The sequence below is a fragment of the Dictyostelium purpureum genome (assembly GCF_000190715.1).
Source record: "Dictyostelium purpureum unplaced genomic scaffold DICPUscaffold_56, whole genome shotgun sequence".
NCBI classification, from domain to species: domain Eukaryota; phylum Evosea; class Eumycetozoa; order Dictyosteliales; family Dictyosteliaceae; genus Dictyostelium; species Dictyostelium purpureum.
The window spans coordinates 76,215-100,205 of record NW_003519393.1 but is presented as its reverse complement, the minus strand read 5'-3'; the positions used below and the strand labels follow the sequence as shown (position 1 = coordinate 100,205).

At 26.3% G+C, this 23,991-nt stretch overlaps 4 protein-coding genes across 4 annotated transcripts; all 4 read left to right on the top strand.

Moving 5' to 3' along the window:
* Positions 1–423: 423 nt before the first annotated feature.
* DICPUDRAFT_149824 (uncharacterized protein) lies at positions 424–16,238 on the top strand (the record flags this gene model as incomplete). Its single annotated transcript, XM_003285865.1, has 7 exons — positions 424–1,196; positions 1,275–1,934; positions 2,026–2,614; positions 2,688–6,162; positions 6,237–15,390; positions 15,462–15,654; positions 15,723–16,238. 7 exons carry the CDS (start codon positions 424–426, stop codon positions 16,236–16,238), a joined length of 15,360 nt encoding a protein of 5,119 aa, XP_003285913.1.
* A 983-nt stretch (positions 16,239–17,221) lies between these two features.
* Positions 17,222–17,371, top strand: DICPUDRAFT_149823 (uncharacterized protein; the record flags this gene model as incomplete). Its single annotated transcript, XM_003285864.1, has 1 exon — positions 17,222–17,371. One exon carries the CDS (start codon positions 17,222–17,224, stop codon positions 17,369–17,371), a length of 150 nt encoding a protein of 49 aa, XP_003285912.1.
* A 1,149-nt stretch (positions 17,372–18,520) lies between these two features.
* On the top strand, positions 18,521–19,045 carry DICPUDRAFT_76824 (uncharacterized protein; the record flags this gene model as incomplete). Its single annotated transcript, XM_003285863.1, has 1 exon — positions 18,521–19,045. One exon carries the CDS (start codon positions 18,521–18,523, stop codon positions 19,043–19,045), a length of 525 nt encoding a protein of 174 aa, XP_003285911.1.
* Positions 19,046–19,433: 388 nt separating this feature from the next.
* Positions 19,434–23,822, top strand: DICPUDRAFT_76823 (uncharacterized protein; the record flags this gene model as incomplete). The annotated part of the gene is made up of 6 exons (XM_003285862.1): positions 19,434–19,482; positions 19,887–20,912; positions 21,032–21,660; positions 21,973–22,162; positions 22,585–23,225; positions 23,562–23,822. 6 exons carry the CDS (start codon positions 19,434–19,436, stop codon positions 23,820–23,822), a joined length of 2,796 nt encoding a protein of 931 aa, XP_003285910.1.
* Positions 23,823–23,991: the final 169 nt, after the last annotated feature.

Here is a 23,991-nt window from a genome sequence, read left to right as displayed (position 1 = left end):
AATATTTTTTCTAAAAGAATTCCTCATTTTTCAAAAAAATTAAAACTTAGTGTGAGGTTTGGTAAAAATTTTATACTTAGGGTGTGGTGTTCCAAACATAAACCCCATTAAACATCCAAAAAGAAAATTGAAATTAATTTATTTTTTTTATAAATTTTTTTTTTTTTTAAATTTACTATTTTTTTTTTTTCACATCATAATTCCACTAAGTATTGTTATTTGATATAAAATCAAATAGATTCAAATTAGTTATAAAAGTTTTGTATAATAAATTTTTTTATAAATTTTAATTTCTACTAATAATCAAACAAATATATATTGAATAAATAAACAAATAAAAAAATAAATAAATAAAAAAAAAAAAAAAAAAAAAAAAATTAAAAAAATTATATCAATTAAACAGTTTAAATAACCAAATAAAAAATGGGAAAAAACAAAAAAAAAAATAGTCAGGAGGTTGCAGTTGACAACCACAATAGTATCAATGAAGGTGATGGCGATAATGATAATAATCAAAATCGAAATGATAACAATAATAGTAATAATAATAAAGGTGATAAAAATAATAACAATATGAATATGAATAATAATAATAATAATAATAATAATAATAATAATAATAATAATAATAATAATAATAATAATAATAATAATAATAATTATAATAATTATAATAATTATAATAATAATAATAATAATTATAATAATTATAATGAAAATGGTGTTAATGATAATAATAAAAATAAATATAACAATAATAATAATGAAAATAAAGATAAAGGTCCAGAAAATATCAGAAAAAGTAAAGGTGATTGGGAGTTCCTCATTGATAATAATCAAACTAAACAAAAACAAGGGGATGCAATAGCATCAGATGAAAAACTATATGCAAATGACCAAGCTACAAAAAATACTACTTTTCAATTGGAGATGCTACATGATGCCACTTTTTTCTTTCAAAATCCAGTTGGAGAAAAAAATAGTGATTTTTTGAACAAGATTGAAATTATAAATGAGGAGAAAGGATTTTTCGATAAAATTAAATCATACATGCCCGGCAGGTCAGATATTACGTATTTTAGTCCCGTTAGTGATACATGGATTTTAAATAAAGATGGAAACATAAAGATACCAGAAAAGTTAGATATTAAAAAATATCCACATAGAGGTCTTTGGTATTTAATTGGTATATCAAAGTAAGTTTAACACCTATAATACAATAATAAATAATACTAATAATACAAATAAATTTTTAGAAATTTAAATTTTTTTAGTGACAATGTTAACGAAACTCTTTTATCAATGGTAAACTCCTTAATTGAAAGTAGAACCCCGGTTTGGAATACAAATATCAAGGGCATGGATGATGTAAAAGATTTATATTTTCAATTTATTAAGTCTTTGATTTCCCTAGGGTATAATAAAAGGGTTATTACTTATTTAATTTTAAATTCATTTGATCAAACTGGAGATTTCAAAAGAATTGGTATCGAAGAGGATTTTATTTCTAATATCCACAATTACCGAGATTTTGGTGACTTGTTCCCAATAATCAAAAGTAAAATCCGATTCTTAAATATTTTTTTCGAATGTTCGGGACTGTTTGGTGGGGGTGATTCTCTAAAAAGAAATGTGTCCATGGTTTTCCAAATTTATGATTCGTTCAAAGTTAAACATGAAATAAACACTTTTTTAAATTTTTGGATAAATGGAGAAGTAAATTTTGTTAGACAACACCCAAGGCTAGTGTTTTTTAAAATTTTAGTTTCCACCTATATCAGCTTAAAAAAAAACTTAGCTTACAACAATCCGATTAATAATTTAATCATCTTTTTGATTCAAAATGAACGACCATCTTTCGATTTGCTAAAGATCCATCACATTTTCAACAAATTCAATTATAGAGTTGTTTCTTCACATGAAGATTTATTAGTGTAAGTTTTTATTTTTTTTCTATCTAATTTTTTTAATTTTTTATAAATTCAATATTAAAATTTTTATTAATTTATATTTAAATTATAATAGAACTATAAAATTAAATGAAAGAATATTAATTAGTGATGACGTTTTAAATAAAGCAATTTCAAAAGTTTTTGAACCTGGTTTTTTCATCCAATTATTCAAACTTGGATCAAGTAATAATGATTTAATTAGTGACGCTAAAAAGTATTCATTGCTTCAAATTCATAAGGATTTTGGTTTGTTTCTAGAATTTACTTTATTACATCCAAAAATGGAAAAGTTATCGGTATCCCAGTTAACCTTCTCCAAACATATGCTGTATACTTATGTAAAATTGTTCAAAGAGTACGAAAAAAATTACAATTTCTTTTCAAATGGCAAGAGTAGAGATAATTATCCAAGGTATTACGAACTTGGTACTTTTTTAGTTGGCCAGTTTCAAGAATCACCACTTAAGCATTTTGTCTCAAATGGGGAGGACACAAGTTTGTTTGCTTTTTTGGTTGCAAAAAAATTAGTAGAGCCAATAGTTAAAGATATGCAACAATCTCATTATTCCCATTCAGTTTTTAAATACCTTTCAACAGTAAATATCGGGGACAGTATTGATTGGTTAGAAGATTTTACAGATTTAATTGATTCAAAGGAATTTGTAAGTAATTTATTTGTTTTATCAAATTTATTGTATAATAAAATCTAATATAAAACTTAAATTTATTAAATAGATAAAAACCAAATTACTCGAAAAGTCGGAAGAAATTGCTTTAAATGATGTAAATTTTGAAAAGAATAGTAAAACTTACTCAATAATATCAACCACTCTCAAATCATATTTCAACAAGGTGATTACACCCGCCGATGATTTAAATGATTCATACAAGATGCTTAAAAGTGAGATTGATAAACTTAAAAAATTGGATGACTTCATCTCAGAGACATTCGAAATAAAGAAATATGGTTCCACAAGTTTAAATCAAACAAAGATTTCTTTAAAAACTCAATTGGCAAATTTAGAGGACCATATCAAAAACGTCAAAGTAACAGGATACAGCGACACTTTAAATACTAGCTCAATAACAATATTGAAATATTTTGTTATCGAGGACTCTCAGTTTTTCAAAATTGTTTTCAACCATTATAAAGATAGTAGCAACTCATTAAATGAAATCTGCACGATTACCCAACAGTTTTTAACTGGTTTGTCAAAGATGAACAGAGATTTAAATTTAAATTGTGAGCTTTTTAAACAGCTTTCAAAAAATACAATTAACTTAAGAAAAGAAATCGATATACTTTGTGGCTATTCTAGAGTAGGTCAGTTAAAGGTAGATGACTTTAAAAAGTATATCGAAGAAGTCATTTCTCTATTTAGTATTCAGAGCAATTATCATTCACTTTTAAACTTTTTTGAAAAGAACTCATTTATTAGAATCAATGATTTAAAGAAATCTCAAACCGATATTGATCAACTTTTAAACCCAATTAAATCAAACGAAATCAATTATAATACATCAATTTCAACAAAGACTAAAATCGAACTAATGATTGGTAATCTTACATATCATCATATTCCATTCTTTTCAACCATTGAAAGAGAATTGATAGAGTTTTTTGCAGGCTTCAAAGATGAAAAACACTTTTATGAAAGAACAACAATTATATCTACCAACTGTATTGAAACTCTAAGTTCAAGTCTAATGGATTATGCATTAAAGTTAGCACCAGTTTTAAATCCAATTGTTTTGGATTACAAAAGAGCTAACAATGACCACACTTCACATTCTTTCACCGAGTATTGTTCAAAAATGCGTGCTTTATTACCAAATTCTCAAAAAGATAGTGACAATCTTTTAATCAAAATGAAGTCACTTCAAGAAAATATCCCACATCTAAAGTCATTATACAGTGGTGCAGGTAGTGTTATTACTCTTCCAAGATTATCAGATATACTCCGTAACTCTACTTTTATATCCACTATGGAAAATGGTAGCCATACATGGTCTGTAAAAGTTGAAAAGTTTGAATATAACCAAGATATTTTAGAAGAGACTATTTGTGGCTTAAGATTAAATTCAGGTGAAATCAAAGAACCAGCACAACAGCAAACTTTTAAAGATTATCAATTGTTACACTCGCTATTAAAATCAATACACATCAGCCACATAGAATTAGTCAAAATGTTCCACCATGATTTTTTAAATGGAGTATTAGAAATCAAAATCAATCAATCACTAAATGATGTTCAACTAAAAAATGATGAGTTAAAATCAAAAATTGAAGAGTGGAAAGATTTACTAAATTCACTTTCAAATAGAATTAGACTATTAAGAAATCAACATATATCATCATTGTTTACATCTATTATACATTTCTTAAATAATAATAATAATGGCAATAGCAATAAAGACCAGTCAACAAAATTAACAAATATTTTATACCATTATGTTAAGTTTTGTTACTCAAAATCAAATAAAGTTTCAGCATCATCCATTAAGCAAATAATAGAACTTCATTTTGGAGAGGAAGACTTTGTTGGAAGAATTATTAAAGAAGGTGGTGGTTTAAATACTTTATCAGTAAGAAATTTTATTTCTACACTCTTCGAATCATTTGATGAACATTACTTTGATGATGATATTGATACTTTTGATAAATCAACTTGTGGTCCAAAATATCTTCAACTCGATAGCAACCAGTGCGAATTATTAGATCTTTATTTGGTAGAATTTAATGCATCAGTTTTACCTCATCCAAATCAAATATTTTATGGTCAAAACTTTTTTAATGAAAGTGAAGATTTCTTTTATCTTATAGAAAATGTCAAAGATCGTCCATTCTTTTTAATCGGTTTGCCAAATAAAAAAGAGGATTTATTACGTTGGTTATCTGATCATTATTCAAATGACACTTTAAAACAACTTTCAAGAGTCTATATTATATCACTAGAATCATCAAATTCTGACACAATTGGAGATTTCCTAGAAAAACACGAAGAAGAGCTTACCGTAAAGTGGGGTGACTTCAGTTTATTATATAGGGCAAACTTATTAAATGGTGAGCATTCAACTGGCAAAACATTGTATATAAATACCCAAAAGAAGAATTTTGTTTATAGTTACACATTATTAGTTCGTCCATCAACAGATTATTTAAGACTTTTTAAATACTTAAAAGGTGTTATAAATAGCAACCTTAACAAGGCCGATGTTTTACTTCATATCAACTTATCACCATACACAAATTATTTAGATTTCTATTCTTTTGTATATCCATTAATCACATATGGATTTGTTTATAATCAAGAAACTGGTGATGTTTTGGATATTTCCGAATCAATCAATCTTTCAATTTATGTAGAAATCGGATCACAATTAAAAGTACCAATATATGGATCACCAAAAACATATCTTTCAATATTATATAATAAATCATCAATAATAAACTATTCAATTCCATGGTCCTTCGATCAAGAAGAGTTTTTATGCTTAACATATTCTCAAATTGGTGCAGAGTTCCCAGTTAAAGCACCTCAGCTTATTACAACTATTCCAAATGATCAGTTGGCTGCATTTTTTAACCATGTTCAAACAGTTGTTGGACCAAATGTATCAATTGAATATCTTAAAAATCCAAAATGTAAAAAATATTTAAAGAACTTTATACTATTATTAAATGAACGTTTATTATATCTTCAAGAGTATTTCAGATTTTACATTGAGTTAAAACAACAACTATCAATGGTTCTATTGGTAAAAAATGTCAATCAAGGCGTGGTTATTACACCAAAAGAACTTTATCATTATTTCGTTACAGAGTCAGTTCATTTAGCAAACCCAACACTATGTAGTACTAAAGAAATTTGGAACAACCCACCACTTATTATTTCAAGATCTCTTGAACAGTTTCCTGATGAAAGGGGTATAATGAAATCCATTTTATACTTTAGTTTTATAGATTTTAGAAAAGAGAATGTATTGACATTAGATCAAGTTAATAATTTATTCACACTTCAAAATGCATTTAGTGAAAAGGGTAAATTCTTTGCAGCTATCGCCCATCACTTTGGCATAACTGATCGTTCTTATTTAATTTCAGATCTTTCAAATCAATACAACTATGTCTTAACATTAGATTTCTCACTTCGTCTTTTAATACTTCATGAAAAAATTAAAAATCAAAAATCCTTAATTTTAACTGGTGGTATGTATTTAATTATTTATTTATAGTATAGAAATATTCCAAATTAAAAAATATTAATTTATTTTTTTCACTAGACACTGGTGTTGGTAAAACATATATTTTATTATTTTATTCTGCAATTATAAATGCAAGATATAATATATTACCAGAAATCATGTTCGAATTAAAAGGTTTTTTCAATCAACAAATGAAAAATGAAAAAAATAAAAATGAATTCACATCAACAAAAATCGAGTCAGAAGTAGGTGATTTTATTACAGTATCTAATAAGATTATTGATATCGATAATGATTCAGCAACCAATTTATTCAAAGAATTAACAGGTTTTTCAAGAAATATATTAAAAAATAATCTTATACACAAAAATTCATCACTAGAATGGGTACTCAATAATGAAATTGATTCAAAAGAAAGAACCGAAACTGTATTAAGAGATTTATGCTCAATTAAATTCTGTTGCCTTTTCGAAAGAATTATAATGCATGCAAAATATGATGCATCAGAGTTAAAAGAAAAAATTAGAGCTCTAGAAAAGATGGCACAAAACTTATATAAAATTAATACTTCATTAAGAATGGTTGTTTTTATTGACGAATTCAATACAAGTCCAGATGACTCATTAGCTCTAATCAACGAATTGTTCATCGATGGAACCTTAGATGGCGAGAAACTATCGGTCGATAATATTACATGGATTGGTGCAATGAACCCAAATATCAAAAAAATAACCCCAAACAGTTCAAATTCGATTAACTACACTGGTCAAGAGACAGAATCATCAAAACAAGAGTTTATTGTAAAAGATGCCACTCAATCGATGGAGCAATTATTTTTTGATTTTGGTGAGTTTACTCCAGAGAGTGAAAAAACATTTGTTCAAGCAATGTTTAATAAAATTACAAAAGATAAGAAAATATCACCAGGCAGTGCAAGACATCTTCAAGAGTGTATTCTTATTGGTCAAAACTTTTTAAGAGAAGCTAACCAAGAAAGAACCCATGTATCAATTCGTGATATTGACAGAGCTGTTGATCTTTACCATTTCTTTACACACGACGAATGTGGCATTTCAATTATTAACTGTGGTTCAAAACTCGGATATGATGACACAGAGTTTCACTGGCATGCAATAGTTGTTACTATGTATTTAACTTACATTCTAAGACTAAGTCCAAATGGTCAAAAGAATAAAAGAGAAGATTTAATTAAATTATTTGACGAATATTTACATTCAAGAGAAGACCAAGCCAATCTTTCAATTAAAAATTTCAAAATGATTTTTAGATCAAAATATGAATACCTTTGTCGTAACTACACACTTTTACCAGAGGGTATTGCACTTACACAATCGTTAATGTTAAATATATTTTGTACATTGGTAGCAATCAATACATCAATTCCACTTTGTATTGTAGGGCCACCAGGTTGTTCCAAAACACTCTCATTTTCAATTATTATGGATAATATAAAAATTCCAAAGAACCAACTAGATACCCTTAGTCCATATAACTATATTCCATCATCTGAAGCATTCCGTTATCAATGTACTCCACATACAACTGATATAGAAATCAAATCTAGATTCGAAAAAGCTATTCAAAGAGAAATGGAATTGAAATCTGATAAAAATAAACACAAATGTATTGTTTTTATCGATGAAGCAGGTTTAGTAAACGAAGAAGAATCACCAATGAAAGTATTACATGATTATTTAGATCGTCTGAGTAATAAACTTGGTGAATCAAGTGATAATATTGGTACAGTTATTTTATCCAATAGGATTTTAGATGCCGCCAAAACAAATCGTATGATGGTTTTATTCCATCCAGAATTTCTTTCAGAAGATGATGAAAAAGCCTTGGTAATTGGTTGTTTGTTTAATAATAAGCCATCATTAGAAAATAGAGAAGTTAAAATTTGTGAATCACTATGTGTTTCCTTTAAGAGTGTTAACAAATTCTCAAAATCCACAAAAGAAAATTTATTCCATCAACGTGATTTCGTTTATTTCCTCCGTTTCCTCAGACTTCAATGGTTAAAGAACAAGAAAGATTTAAGCGAAGCATTGTTAGAATCTTTAGAAAGAAACTTTAAAGGTATCCCACAAAAACAATTTGAAGGCTTGGCAAGAATGTTTTATCAAGAATTAGAAAACCACAAAATTAAATTAAATATTCCAGAATCAATTAATTTTGACAATACAATTAACAATATTAAATCTGCACTAAATGAAATAACAGATACCAATCAAAATCCAAACACACTTGCATTCAGATATATTATGGTTATTGACCAATCCGAAAACGAATCATCACTTCAAATATTAAATGAAATTTGTAAAAACAATGACAAACCTCCAGTTTTAATTAGAGTTGGTGGCTTTGAAAGAGACTCATCAGAAGAACTATTGGTAGAATGTGTTAGTAAAATCAAAGCCTCAATGGCCAATGGTGATACAGTTATTCTGGTTAATAGTGAAAAGATAGATTCATGTTTTTATGAAGTATTCAACCGATATTTTATTACAATGCATTCAAATGATAATAAAGATGGTAGAGATTTTATGTCAAATATTTCATTTGGAACTCATTCAAGCTACTGTAAAGTACACCCAGATTTCAAGATTATTATCCATATGCCTCTCTCTAGATTAAAAAACACTCAACTTCCATGGTTAAACAGATTTGAAAAATATAGTCTTTCAATTGATTTACTCACCAAAGAAATTGTAAACAAGAATGATTCGAAATTACAACAATTTGAAAAACTATCTCGTTGTGCAGATCATTTTATTTCAACACTTCATTACTCATGTTCAAATGGCTCATTATTAGCTGGTTTTTCAACCGAAACTAAAACTTCGTTACTCTATAAATTTTTTAAGACAAATGACGAAGAAATATTTGTTGATGACGCTGACAATCAAAGAGTAGAATTTTATAAATCAGATAGTGCACTAGAAGATCAAACAAAAATCAATTTTAAACTTTTACAGATTGCCAGACCAGAATCAATTATTAAATATATTGAATCATTCCCAATCAACTATATTGAAGAATACTTTTTACATCAAGAACATTTAAGTATTGTAAGATTTTTAAGAAATCTTTTTGAATCAAAATATAAACATAACGAAGCAGTTTCAAATAAATGGACAATCTTTACAAGATCATCATTACCTTTATCATCCCTCAAAGATTTAGAAATTAATAGAATTCTATCACAATCTTTATCCGAAGATATTCTTCCAGAAAATTCAATTAAAGTATTACAACTTAACTTTATTAGATCAAGTATTGATTGCGAAACCATCATTAAAGCATTCCAAGAATCTGATGAGCAGGTCTTAATAGTTGTAGCCGATATGGTTTCATGTAATCAAAATCAAATCACATATATATTTGAACTTCTTTCAGAATTAGAAAAATCAAAATTCCTTATTACAATTTATCACTATCCATCAGAATATTCGATTTCAAATCAAATCAAATTGAACTCAATTTTCCTTAGTGAAATGGAGTTCATTTATATTGATTCATTAGGAATTACTTTTGAAAAAGAAAACAATGGAAGTTTTATAGAAAGTGACATTAGAGATTTAATATCAAGATCATGTGGTATTAAAAACGCCCAAGTTAATAACAAATCAATTGAGGAAATTGTAAGAGAAATGTTTTTTGAACAATTAAAATCAATTTCACAAGAATTAATTCCACCGGTCCCACTTATGACGTTTATGAGGGGAGGCAATAAAATCCATCCATTTTATACCTCTTCAAATGAAAGATATAAAATATTATATCAATTATTTACAAACAACACTGACTGGTATGAATCATTTGTTTCAAACTTTACTTCTCATTGGTTAGAGAATAACCTTTTCGAAAAAATTTTATCAAATATTGCAGATTTAATTATTTGTGGTAAAGAATCTCACTCTATTCTCGAAACTATTAAAAGCTCAATGGTTAATTACATCTACCCAACAATCTCAAACATTGTCAAAATTCTTTCAAACTTCTATTCAATCACCTCAATTATAGAAATAGATCAAAAGGTAAACAATACATCTGAAATAGATAAATTAGAATTGGAACTTTATAAATTAAAGAAACTATTGATCAAAGAAATGATTGAATCATCCAAACAACCATATTTTTCAGAAATTCAAATCGATAGAAGATTAGAACCAGTCACCTTAAAACCACCAAAAGTAACAAAACAGTCATTAATTCCATTGTATGACTACTTTGATACTCAATTCTCATACTTTTTTAATAATGTTGTAAACCAAGCAAAATCAAAATCAAAAAAACGTATCTATAACAAAATAAAAAAATTATTGGAGGACCATCCATTAGAAAACTATATACAAGAAATATCAAAATCAGAAATATTATTTGAAATGTTCCAGAAAGATTTCGTTATTAGATCACTAGGTATTAGAGAAGACTTAATAGATATGTTTGTTTCAATTTTGGATATTCTTTTACCATGGGAAATAGATAATGAGAAAATACAAGAAAAAAATACGAAAAAAATCATTCAATACTGGATCATCAAACATTTTAAATCAAATATATTTTTATTTTTAAAGAATATAATCAACCCTATTCTAAACCTTCCAAATAAAGAAAAAGCAATTAAAAAACTTTTCAAAGCAATTAACGATCCATCAAGTGGCATTTCAGAAGGAAATGTTGAAAAGTTAAAGAAATATTTTATTAAAATGACTATTGATATTCTACTTAACCAAATAGATGAAGTTATTAAGAACTATACAGAGGGTGATAAAGATATTATTACATGGTTTAAAGTTGTTAAAGACCTTTTCAATAGAACCAGAGTAGAAGAAATGCTTAAGTCAATAAATCAATACAGTCAATATAACTATAACCAAGCAGAAAACAATGACTGTTTAAATGTTGTTTATCTTCACAATTGTTACCAAATTATCTTAGAAATCTTAGTATTAGACGACAGAATTTCAAAGGAAATGACTCCAGCAATCTTAACAGAATATTTAAAAAAACTCAACACCTTTGATATTGGTGATATTGTAGGTATTTTTAAAAATATCACTGATAGATTCAATGACCAACCAAAACTTTCAAGCTCATTAGAAATTATTAGGCCATTAATTTCTTTAAATATTGATAATTTAAAAAAATTTTTAACTTTAGTTGATGAGGGCAAATTACCATTAGGTTGGAGTGCAGTTATTTTAAAAGATCTTTTAAAGAATAGACAATATAGACCATTTTTAGAAAAAGAATTTAATTCATCCTATGAAGTTTCATATGTAACATCTGGACCAATTCCATCGATTTCAGATATTAAAGATAACATCTCATCTATTATACCATCAAATTACAATATAAATACTCAAGCAATCAAAGATTTACCATCAAATAAAAAAGTTATCGATATTCTTTTCAATATTTATCTTGAAGAATTCTACAATCAATCTAGTCAAGTCGAAAAACACTTTTCAAAAATTCTAGTACTTCAAGAAACTGAAATTTTAAAAGCAGAGGATCAAAAAGATAAAATCAAATTTACTACTATTGACAAAATTAAACTTTCTTCATACTCTTGTTTGTTTTTAAATTATTTATCGGAACAATTTAAACAAAATATCGATGATTTGGAATCCAAAATTTTAAATCTAATAGAAGGAAAAGAGATTCAAAAAATATTGAATTCAATTTTAAACAACAAGGTAAAACCAATTCAATCAATTTTATATCAAGTTTATTTATTCAGTAGAATCGTAAATGAACAATGCCTGTTAAAATTATTTGCTTCCCAAAAAATATTAAAATGTTTAGGTCTTTCAAATTATCACAACTCCTTTGTTTTACCACCCACAAACAAAGATGAATACTACAACCTTCCATTTGAATATGATGTATCTTTAGAAGAATATCAAACATTTACAACAATTTATAATTTGTTAATAGCCAAAGATATCACTCAACTAAAGAAGTTTATAATGGATGAAGAACATAACAACCCCAAATCAAAAGGTTTAATAAGAATGATTTTATTTGTTTTATCATATAGATTCTATTTAAGCAAACAAAAAGAACAAACAGATCTATTACTATTAACCATTCAAGATAACACAATTGTAGAAAGAATTTCACTCGCTCCATATATTGATAGCTACCTTAAAATATTAAATACAACATTTAATGATAAATATCATATTGATAGAATTTTAAAGAATCCAGTCAAAGATCAACTTTCTACCAGCATTACAGTTATAAACTACATTGCCCTCTCAATTGGTACAGATCAAAGTCACCTTTCATTATTTTTACGTTCAAAACAACCAAGTGATGAAACTGATCCCTTTTTGGTAAATATTGGTCAACATAAAATATTCCCACCTGGATTCGCACTCATTGATTGTAATGTCATAAACACCCCTGGTGTTACAAGAAAGTTAGATTTCCATTTATTGGTATCCTCAACATGGTGTGTGATTGCATATGCATGCTCTTTAAGAAATTTAGAACATTCTTATTTCAACAATCTTCATTTTATCAACTATCCACAGGATGCAGACAACTCTTCTGACTATACATTTGCTAGAGGCTATAACTCCATTCTTGATATAGAAACTGATAAAACCTTATCATCATCTCTTATTGATCCACACATGTTCATTTCATTGAATCTATTCAAAATTTGGAAAAATTCTTTCGATCCACAATATCAAATGGTATCAAGCTTTAATCCAAACAATGTTATTACCTACACTAACAATATCCGTAGTTGGTTAGAAAAACTTATTTTAGATTTTAGCGAAATTAAACATAATATCAACGATCAAATATCAAAATCATCAACCCAATTAAAAAATCTATCTATTATTCGTGGTACATTTTCAAAAACAAATCAATTAATTTTATTAAGCGATGAACAACTCCATCAACTTGTTGCATCAAAGGAAAATGAATACCTTCCAATCAAAACATTTGTTTCAGAAATTGAAAAGATTTGTTTGTCAAAGTATTTTATTACCATTATTAAATTCCTTGACTGCTTTTATAAACTTTGTTCAAATAGAATTCCGGAAGAGTACCTTGGTAAATCAGTCAAAGATTGTATTGGGTTTTTAATTGCAAATAAATATGAAACCGAAGATTCAACTGCAGAACTTTTCAACATCTACAATCAACTTATAGAAAACTGGGTGGTCATCAAAAACAAATTAACAATCGATGTATGTAGAAGAGGATTGTACGCCGAAAGTGAAATACCAGAGATTACAATTGATACTCCCCTTTTAGCATTGGTTTCAGATGGTAAATCAGTTGGTTGGTTAAAAAATGTAATTGACAAATGGTTAGAAAATACCCAAGCATCAATCATAAACTCCTGCTTAACCAACAATAACCTTTCACCAGTTATTCAATCGATTGTCGAAAGCTTTGGAAGAGAAAACAAGTTTGATATTGCAAATATACCACTAGGTGTCGTAGATGAAAATGTTTTACTTGGTTCAAGTTATTCCCCAGAAGATTTCTATAACTTTTGCCATCTTCAAATCGCACAATTCTTTTCATATAATAAACATGAATTTGAATCATCAATCGATTGGGTTTCATTTTTAAACAACTTGACAATAACATTTATCTATGGAAAAGTTGCTGAAGGTCAATTAAAAACTTATGGTGGTAAATTCCCATGTATCCAACCAGTTGGAACATCTAGTGATCAAGACTCAACACTAAACAGCACTGCATTCTCCGAACCTGAATTTATTAAAGAATTAAAAGATTTAGTTAAAATTCAGAAGATTTCAAAATTAAAAATAGATTTAGATAAGAGTGTAGAAATCAAACTTAGAACGAGATGTAAATCAAAATTAAATCAGTATCAACTAGAAACAATTGCAAGGTATTTAATCGGCCTATTAGCAAAGATCAACAATCATTCAGATATAAACAGTATTTATGAATCAAATTTAATATCATTCTATCCAACAGATGATTCAAAATTAGATCATACTATTAAAGAACTTTTACCATTGGTACAAATTAAAATGGTCTCATCATTCACCAAAACATTTATAAGTACATACTCTGGTTTTAGATATTATTACTCAAGTATTATGGCAGATCCAATCGAAACAAATCCCAAATATTTCGATCAATTTAAATCCATTCAAGATAAAATATTAAAAGATTGCTATGAAGAAAAAAAAATTAATATTATAAGAATAAATATGTGGATTGAATATATTAGTCAAGCAATTCAAAAGATTTGTAACAATGACTCTAAAGTCTTTATTTCAAATTCACAACCCGACCACCCACTTTGTAAGCTATTCACTAACAAAAAATTATCGCTCTCAGATATAGCCTCACCCTCAACCTTATTCAATATTTTTAATGAAGTCAAAGCTGAAACCCCTTTTAACTATTTTGCAACATTTATGGGTACACTTCAGGACACATTATCAATTCTCTATATCAAACTAGACAGCAAAGAATCAACCAATGATATCATCGTTGAATTTGTTGAGCTTACTGAAAAAGATTTAGAAAACATTATTATAAAAAAAAGACCCCCACCAAAGAAAAAGAAGACCAGAGCAAACAAAAACAAACCATATATAAATACCTATCAAAATAAAATAGAAACTGAAATCATCCAAAAAGAAGAAATCGCTGAAAACAACAATCAAAAAGATTTAAATGATGAAGTCAATGAAGAAGATGATGAATCATTATCCATTGGTAGAAGATTGGTCTCAAACAATGGCTTTGATTTCTTAGTCAACATATTCAACCTTATTATCTTTAATGGCTTTGATGTCTTTAACATTGAATATACTTCAAAACTTTACCCATATATTCAAATGTTTAAGAAAGAAGTCAATAATAAGATCAAAGATCCATTTGATATAGATCAATTCTTTGATGTATTAAAGGACCAAAGCCCACTATTAAATCAAGTTACAAAAGATAACCCAATGAACCCATATATAATTCTATATGAAATTTTAAATACTTTCGAATATAATGGTTGTAAAGAATCAGTTGCAAAGAAATTATTTGACGGAGAAACTATTGATATCTGTAGCAAATGTAAAAAAGCCTCAAAACCATCAACAAAGCAATTCAATTTTACTATAGATGTCGAAGAAACTTATCTTGATGATGAAATTTTAAATGAAATTAAAAACAAATTAGATTCAGAACCTCTTAAAGAGTAAGTCATTATATATTATAAAAAAATATTTAGAAATTTGTATTTATAACTTATTAATTTTATTTTTAAAGCTGTGACAAATGTAAAAAGACTACTTTAGCCTATAATTTCCTTGATGCTGTTCCAGAATGTCTTTCAATTGAAATCAATAGAATCCATAATGGGGATATCAAGTATAAAAGATTCAATAATCCTAAAGAAATAGATCTTACCAGTTGTTTCCATAAATGTAGTGATGCTAAATACTATCACCATTCAACCCTTGTATGTATTTTTAACCTTATTATAAATATCAATTCATTTAAACTAACAATTTTACTTATAACTTTTAGATGAATGATGGATCAATTCATATTAGTTCTAATAACAAAATAATCAGATCAACAAACAAATCACAATTTAGCTATATTGATGAAAGTGAACGTTATAAAGAAGAACCATTAATCAGCACATTATTAATTTATAAAAAATATAACAACTCAAATAGCAATGATAATATTAACAATAACAATAGCAACAATAATAGTGAAAATGAAAATGATAATGATAATGAAAACAAATTCAACGATAATGAAGAAACAAACCTCCCAAAACTAGATTGCAACAATTCTGAAAACCTAACCATAGATCAAGTTATAGAACTTTATGATGATCACCTTTTAGTGTGGTTGAGTAATTTAAAAATGGAAAGCAAACATATTATTTCCATTACCAAACTCTTCGAGAAAAAAGAAATTACAAAATTCTCTGATATTCTCTACTTGAATGAAAATGACTGGATAGATATCATCTCATCCGTCCCATTAAGAAATGCATTTTTAAAATACCTCAAATTAATTAAAGATTAAATTAAAATTAAAAAAAAAAAATTAAATAAATAACTTTTATAATATTCTAAAAAATAAAACATTTAAAATTCTTTATTGGTTGTCTTTTAATTTTCTTTAAACTCAACCAGGAAATGTATAGAGGGTTTAGTAACTGTTAATTATTATTTAAAAAAAATCTCTTAAAAAAAAATATTTAAAATAAAACATTTAAAAAAAAGTCATCAAAAAAAATAATAAAAGAAATATTTTTTTAAAAACAAAAAAATTTAAAAAACTTTGAGTTGGATAAATAATATTACAAACTTCATGGAGGAAAACCTTATTTATATTTTCTTTACCTTGAATTTAATAACCATACCACACTTATAACAAGTCCTTTTTAGGAATTTGAAATTAATCATTAAGAGCATCAAAACCAATTTTATATATCATTATTTTTTTCGTTACTGTTATTATTGTTTTGGTTATTATTGGTTTTTTCTTTTTTTTTTTTTATTATTTTATGATTAAATAAATAAATAAAAAAAATTTAATAAAATCCAAATTTTTTTTTTTTGGGCAATTCTCAACACCAAATTTTAATATAAATTATCAAAATTTTTTATAAAAATTTATAAAAAAATTAAAAAAAAGAAACCAAAAATGTTTTTTTTTTTTTATATTAAAAATATTCCTCTTTTTTCAAAAAAATTAAAACATAGTGGGGGTTTTAATAAAAATTTTATAATAAATGTGGTGTTTTAAAAATACCTCATAAAACATCAGTAAAAATTTAAAAAATTAATTTTTTTTTAAAATTTTTTTTTTCTATTTACTTTAATTTTTCACAACAGAATTAAATATTGTATTTAATTTTTTTTATTAATACAAAAAATATTATATGATAAATAAATAATCAAACTAATAAATAAAAAAAATAAAAAAAAAAGAAAATAAAAAAATAAATAAAAACTAAACCAATTAAATTATTTGAATAGTTTATATATTCAAATAAATAAAAAATGGGAAAAAATAAACAAAAAGAAAGTCGGGTTGCAATTAACAACCACAATGATAATGATAGCAATAACAGTGGTAATAAAGGTTATGATGATTGTAATAATAATAATATAATTTTAATAAAAGATGTTCGTGATACCTTGGATATTTAACTCTACTCCTTATGCCTTTTGAAAAAGAATTTGGATTTTCTTCCCGATCTTCGAAAGATTTTGCATAAAAACTCAAATAAAAGATGATGGTCATCGGACAGTTTCAAGAAAATTCTCTTAGGTCGTTTCTCATAAACAAAAGTGAAACTAGTTTATTTACGTGTCTAATTGCAAAAAAATTAGTAGAGCCAATGGTTAAAGATATGCAACCATTTCATTATTTTGCCTAAGCATTTTTTAAATACCCTTAAACAGTAAATATTAAAGGTAATACTTTTTGGGTCGAGGATTTTGAAGAATTAATGGAATCAAAAGAAATTGTAAGTTTAATGATTTTATAAAAAAATTATTGTATTATAGAGTCTAATATAAATCTTCAATTAATTTTATAGATTAAAAAAAAATTACTTGAAAAGTCTGAAGAAATAGCATTAAATGATGTAAATTTGACAATATAAGTTACTCAGCTATATCAAAAACTTTAAAATCATATTTCAACACGGAAATTACACCTGCCAACGTCATTGATAAACTTAATAAATTAGATAGTTTCATCTCAGAGACTAAATCAAACTAAGATTTCTTTAAAAATTCAATTGGCAAATTTAGAGGACCATATCAAAAACATCAAAGTCATAGGGTACATCGACACTTTAAATGATAGCTCAATAGCAACATTGAAATATTTTGTAATCGAAGACTCTCAGTTTTTCAAAATTGTTTTCAACCACTATAAAGATAGTAGCAACTCATTAAATGAAATCTGCAGGATTTCCCAACAGTTTATAATTGGTTTATCAAATATGAACACTGACTTAAATTTAAATTGTGAGTTAAAAAGTATATAGAAGAAGTAATTTCTATTTTCTGTATTCAAAGTAACTATCATTCAATTTTAACCTTCTTTGAAAAGAACTCATTTATTAGAATCAATGATTTAAAGAAATCTCATACCGAAATTGATCAACTTTTAAACCCAATTAAATCAAACGAAATCAATTATATTTCATTAATATCAACAAAGAGTAAAATCGAACTAATGATTGGTAACCTTACATATCATCACCAGTTTTAAATCCAATTGTTTTATATTACAAAAGAGCTAACAATGACCACACTTCACATTCTTTCACCAAGTATTGTTCAAAAATGCGAGCTTTATTACCAAATTCTCAAAAAGATAGTGACAATCTTTTAATCAAAATGAAGTCACTTCAAGAAAATATCCCACATCTAAAGTCATTATACAGTGGTGCAGGTAGTGTTATTACTCTTCCAAGATTATCAGATATACTCCGTAACTCTACTTTTAAATCCTCTATGGAAAATGGTAGCTACACATGGTCTGTAAAAGTTGAAAAGTTTGAATATAACCAAGATATTTTAGAAGAGACTATTTGTGGTTTAAGATTAAATTCTGGTGAAATCAAAGAACCAACACAACAGCAAACTTTTAAAGATTATCAATTGTTACACTCGCTATTAAAATCAATACATAAGAGCCACATAGAATTAGTCAAAATGTTCCACCATGATTTTTTAAATGGAGTATTAAAAATCAAAATCAATCAATCACTAAATGATGTTCAACTAAAAAATGATGAATTAAAATCAAAAATTGAAGAGTGGAAAGAGTTAACAAATTCACTTTCAAATAGAACTAGACTATTATGAAATCAACGTATCATCATTGTTTACATCTATTATACATTTCTTAAATAATAATAATAATGGCAATAGCAATAAAGACCAGTCTTCAAAATTAACAAATATTTTATACCATTATGTTAAGTTTTGTTATTCAAAACCAAATAAAGTTTCAATATCATCCATTAAGCAAATAATAGAACTTCATTTTGGAGAGGAAGACTTTGTTGGAAGAATTATTAAAGAAGGTGGTGGTTTAAATATTTTATCAGTGAGAAATTTTATTTCTACACTCTTCAAATCATTTGATGAACATTACTTTGATGATGATATTAATACATTTGATAAATCAACTTGTGGTCCAAAATACCTTCAACTCGATAGCAACCAGTGCGAATTATTAGATCTTTATTTAATGGAATTTAATACATCAGTTCTACCTCATCCAAATCAAATATTTTATGGTCAAAACTTTTTTAATGAAACTGAAGATTTCTTTTATCTATAGAAAATGTCAAAGATCGTCCTTTCTTTTTAATCGGTTTGCCAAATTAAAAAAGAGGATTTATTACGTTGGTTATCTGATCATTATTCAAACGACACTTTAAAACAACTTTCAAGAGTCTATATTATATCACTAGAATCATCAAATTCTGACACAATTGGAGATTTCCAGAAAAACACGAAGAAGAGCTTACTTTAAAGTGGGGTGACTTCAGTTTATTATATAGGGCAAACTTATTAAATGGCGAACATTCAACTGGCAAAACATTGTATATAAATACCCAAAAGAAGAATTTTGTTTATAGTTACACATTATTGGTTCGTCCATCAACAGATTATATTAGGCTTTTTAAATTTTTCAAAGGTATTATAAATAGCAACAGTAAAAAGGCCAATGTATTACTTCATATCAACCTATCACCATACACAAATTATTTAGATTTCTATTCTTTTGTATATCCATTAATCACATATGGATTTGTTTATAATCAAGAAACTGGTGATGTTTTAGATATTTCTGAATCAATCAATCTTTCAATTTATGTAGAAATCGGATCACCATTAAAAGTACCAATATACGGATCACCAAAAACATATCTTTCAATATTATATAATAAATCATCAATAATAAACTATTCAATTCCATGGTCCTTCGATCAAGAAGAGTTTTTATGCTTAACATATTCTCAAATTGGTGCAGAGTTCCCAGTTAAAGCACCTCAGCTTATTACAACTATTCCAAATGATCAGTTGGCTGCATTTTTTAACCATGTTCAAACAGTTGTTGGACCAAATGTTTCAATTGAATATCTTAAAAATCCAAAATGTAAAAAATATTTAAAGAACTTTATACTATTATTAAACGAACGTTTATTATATCTTCAAGAGTATTTCAAATTTTACTTACAGTTAAAACAACAACTATCAATGGTTTTTTTGGTAAAAAATGTTAATCAAGGTGTGGTTATTACACCAAAAGAACTTTATCACTATTTCGTCACTGAATCAGTTCATTTAGCAAACCCAACACTATGTAGTACTAAAGAAATTTGGAACAACCCACCACTTATTATTTCAAGATCTCTTGAACAGTTTCCAGATGAAAGGGGTATAATGAAATCCATTTTATACTTTAGTTTTATAGATTTTAGAAAAGAGAATGTATTGACATTAGATCAAGTTAATAATTTATTCACACTTCAAAATGCATTTAGTGAAAAGGGTAAATTCTTTGCAGCTATCGCCCACCACTTTGGAATAACTGATCGTTCATATTTAATTTCAGATCTTTCAAATCAATACAACTATGTCTTAACATTAGATTTCTCACTTCGTCTTTTAATACTTCATGAAAAAATTAAAAATCAAAAATCCTTAATTTTAACTGGTGGTATGTATATAATTTTTATTTATAGTATAGAAATATTCCAAATTAAAAAATACTAATTAATTTTTTTCACTAGATACTGGTGTTGGTAAAACTATAGGTTAATAACAAATCAATTGAAGAAATTGTAAAAGATATGTTTTTCGAACAATTAAAATCAATTTCACAAGAATTAATTCCACCGGTCCCACTTATGACTTTTATGAGGGGAGGCAATAAAATACATCCATTTTATACCTCTTCAAATGAAAGATATAAAATATTATATCAATTATTTAAAAACAACACTGACTGGTATGAATCATTTGTTTCAAACTTTACTTCTCATTGGTTAGAAAATAACCTTTTCGAAAAAATATTATCAAATATTGCAGATCTAATTATTTGTGGTAAAGAATCTCACTCTATTCTCGAAACCATTAAAAGTTCAATGATTAATTATATCTACCCAACAATCTCAAACATTGTCAAAATTCTTTCAAATTTCTATTCGATCACCTCATTTATTGAAATAGATAAAATGGTAAACGGCTCTGCTGAAATAGATGCATCAGAATTAGAACTATATAAATCAAAGAAACTATTGATCAAAGAAATGATTGAATCATCCAAACAACAATATTTTTCAGAAATTCAAATAGATAGAAGATTAGAACCAGTCACCTTAAAACCACCAAAAGTAACAAAACAGTCATTAATTCCATTGTGTGACCACTTTGATATTCAATTCTCATACTTTTTTATTAATATTGTAAACCAATCAAAATCAAAATCAAAAAAACATATATATCTATTAATAAAAAAAACATTGATAGACCATCCATTAGAACACTATATACAGGAAATATCAAAATCAGAAATATTATTTGAAATGTTCCAGAAAGATTTCGTTATTAGATCACTGGGTATTAAAGAAGACTTAATAGATTTATTTGTTTCAATATTAGATATTCTTTTACCATGGGAGATAGATAATGAGAAAACACATGAAAAGAATACGAATAAAATCATTCTATATTGGATCATCAAACACTTTAAATCAAATATATTTTTATTTCTAAAGAATATAATCAATCCTATTCTAAACCTTCCAAATAAAGAAAAAGCAATTAAAAAACTTTTCAAAGCAATTAAAGATCCATCAAGTGGCATTTCAGAAGGAAATATTGAAAAGTTAAAGAAATATTTTATTAAAATGACTATTGATATTCTACTTAACCAAATAGATGAAGTTATTAAGAACTATACAGAAGGTGATGAAAATATTATTACATGGTTTAAAGTTGTAATTTATAAACAACATTTAAACAGTCATTGTTTTCTGATTGGTAATAGTTATATTGACTATACTGATTTATTGACTTAAGCATTTCTTCTAATCTGGTTCTATTGAAAATGCTTAATGACTGTTTAAATGTTGTTTATCTTCACAATTGTTACCAAATTATCTTAGAAATCTTAGTATTGGATGATAGAATTTCAAAGGAAATGACTACAACAATCTTAACAGGATATTTAAAAAAATTCAAAACCTTAGACATTTGTGATATTGTTGATACTTTTAATAAAATATCTGATAGATTCAATGACCAACCAAAACTTACAAGCTTGTTAGAAATTATTAGGCCATTAATTTCTTTATATATCGATAATTTAAAACAATTTTTAACATTAGTTGATGAAGGAAAATTACCATTAGGTTGGAGTGCAGTTATTTTAAAAGATCTAATAATAGAAAACTGGGCAATAATCAAAGACAAATTAATAATCGATGAATGTAGAAGAGGTTTGTACGCCGAAAGTGAAATAACAGTAATTGATAAATGGTTAGAAAATACCCAAGCATCAATCATAAACTCCTGCTTAACCAACAATAACTTTTCACCAGTTATTCAATCGATTGTCGAAAGCTTTAGAAGAGAAAACAAATTTGAAATTCCTAATATACCATTAGGTGTCGCAGATGAAAATGTTTTACTTGGTTCAAGTTATTCGCCAGAAGAATTCAATAGATTTTACCATCTTCAATTGTGCGCACAATTCTTTTCATATAACAAACATAAATTTGAATCATCAATCGATTGGGGTTCATTTTTAAACAACTTAACAATAACATTTATCAATGGAAAAGTTGCTGAAGGTCAATTAAAAACTTATGGTGGTAAATTCCCATGTGTCCAACCAGTTGGAACATCTAATGATCAAGACTCAACACTAAACAGCACTGCATTCTCCGAACCTGAATTTATTAAAGAATTAAAAGATTTAGTTAAAATTCAGAAGATTTCAAAATTAAAAATAGATTTAGATAAGAGTGTAGAAATCAAACTTAGAACGAGATGTAAATCAAAATTAAATCAGTATCAATTAGAAACAATTGCAAGGTATAAGCTGTGACAAATGTAAAAAGAAAACTTTAGCCTATAATTTCCTTGATGTTGTTCCAGAATGTCTTTCAATTGAAATCAATAGAATCCATAATGGTTATACCCTGATTAAAAAATTCAATAACCCTAAAGAAATAGATCTTACCAGTTGTTTCTATAAATGTAGTGTGCTAAATACTATCATCATTCAACCCTTGTATGTATTTTAACCTTATTATAGAAATTAATTGATTTAAACTAACAATTTTTTACTTATAACTTTTAGATGAATGATGGATCAATTCATATTAGCTCTAAAAACAAAATAATCAGATCAACTAATAAATCACAGTTTAGCTATATTGATGAAAATGAACGTCATAGAGAAGAACCATTTATCAGCATATTATTGATTTATAAAAAATATAACAGCTCAAATAGCAATGATAATATTAATAATAACAATAGCAATAATAATAATAGTGAAAATGATAATGAAAACAAATTAAACGATAATGAAGAAACAAACCTCATATTCTCTACTTGAATGAAAATGACTGGAGAGAAATCATCTCATCCGTCCCGTTAAGAAATGCATTTTTAAAATACCTCAAATTAATTACAGATTAAAGATTAAATTAAAATTAAAAAAAAAAAAAATTAAATAAATAGCTTTTATAATATTCTAAAAAAATAAAACATTTAATATTATTTAT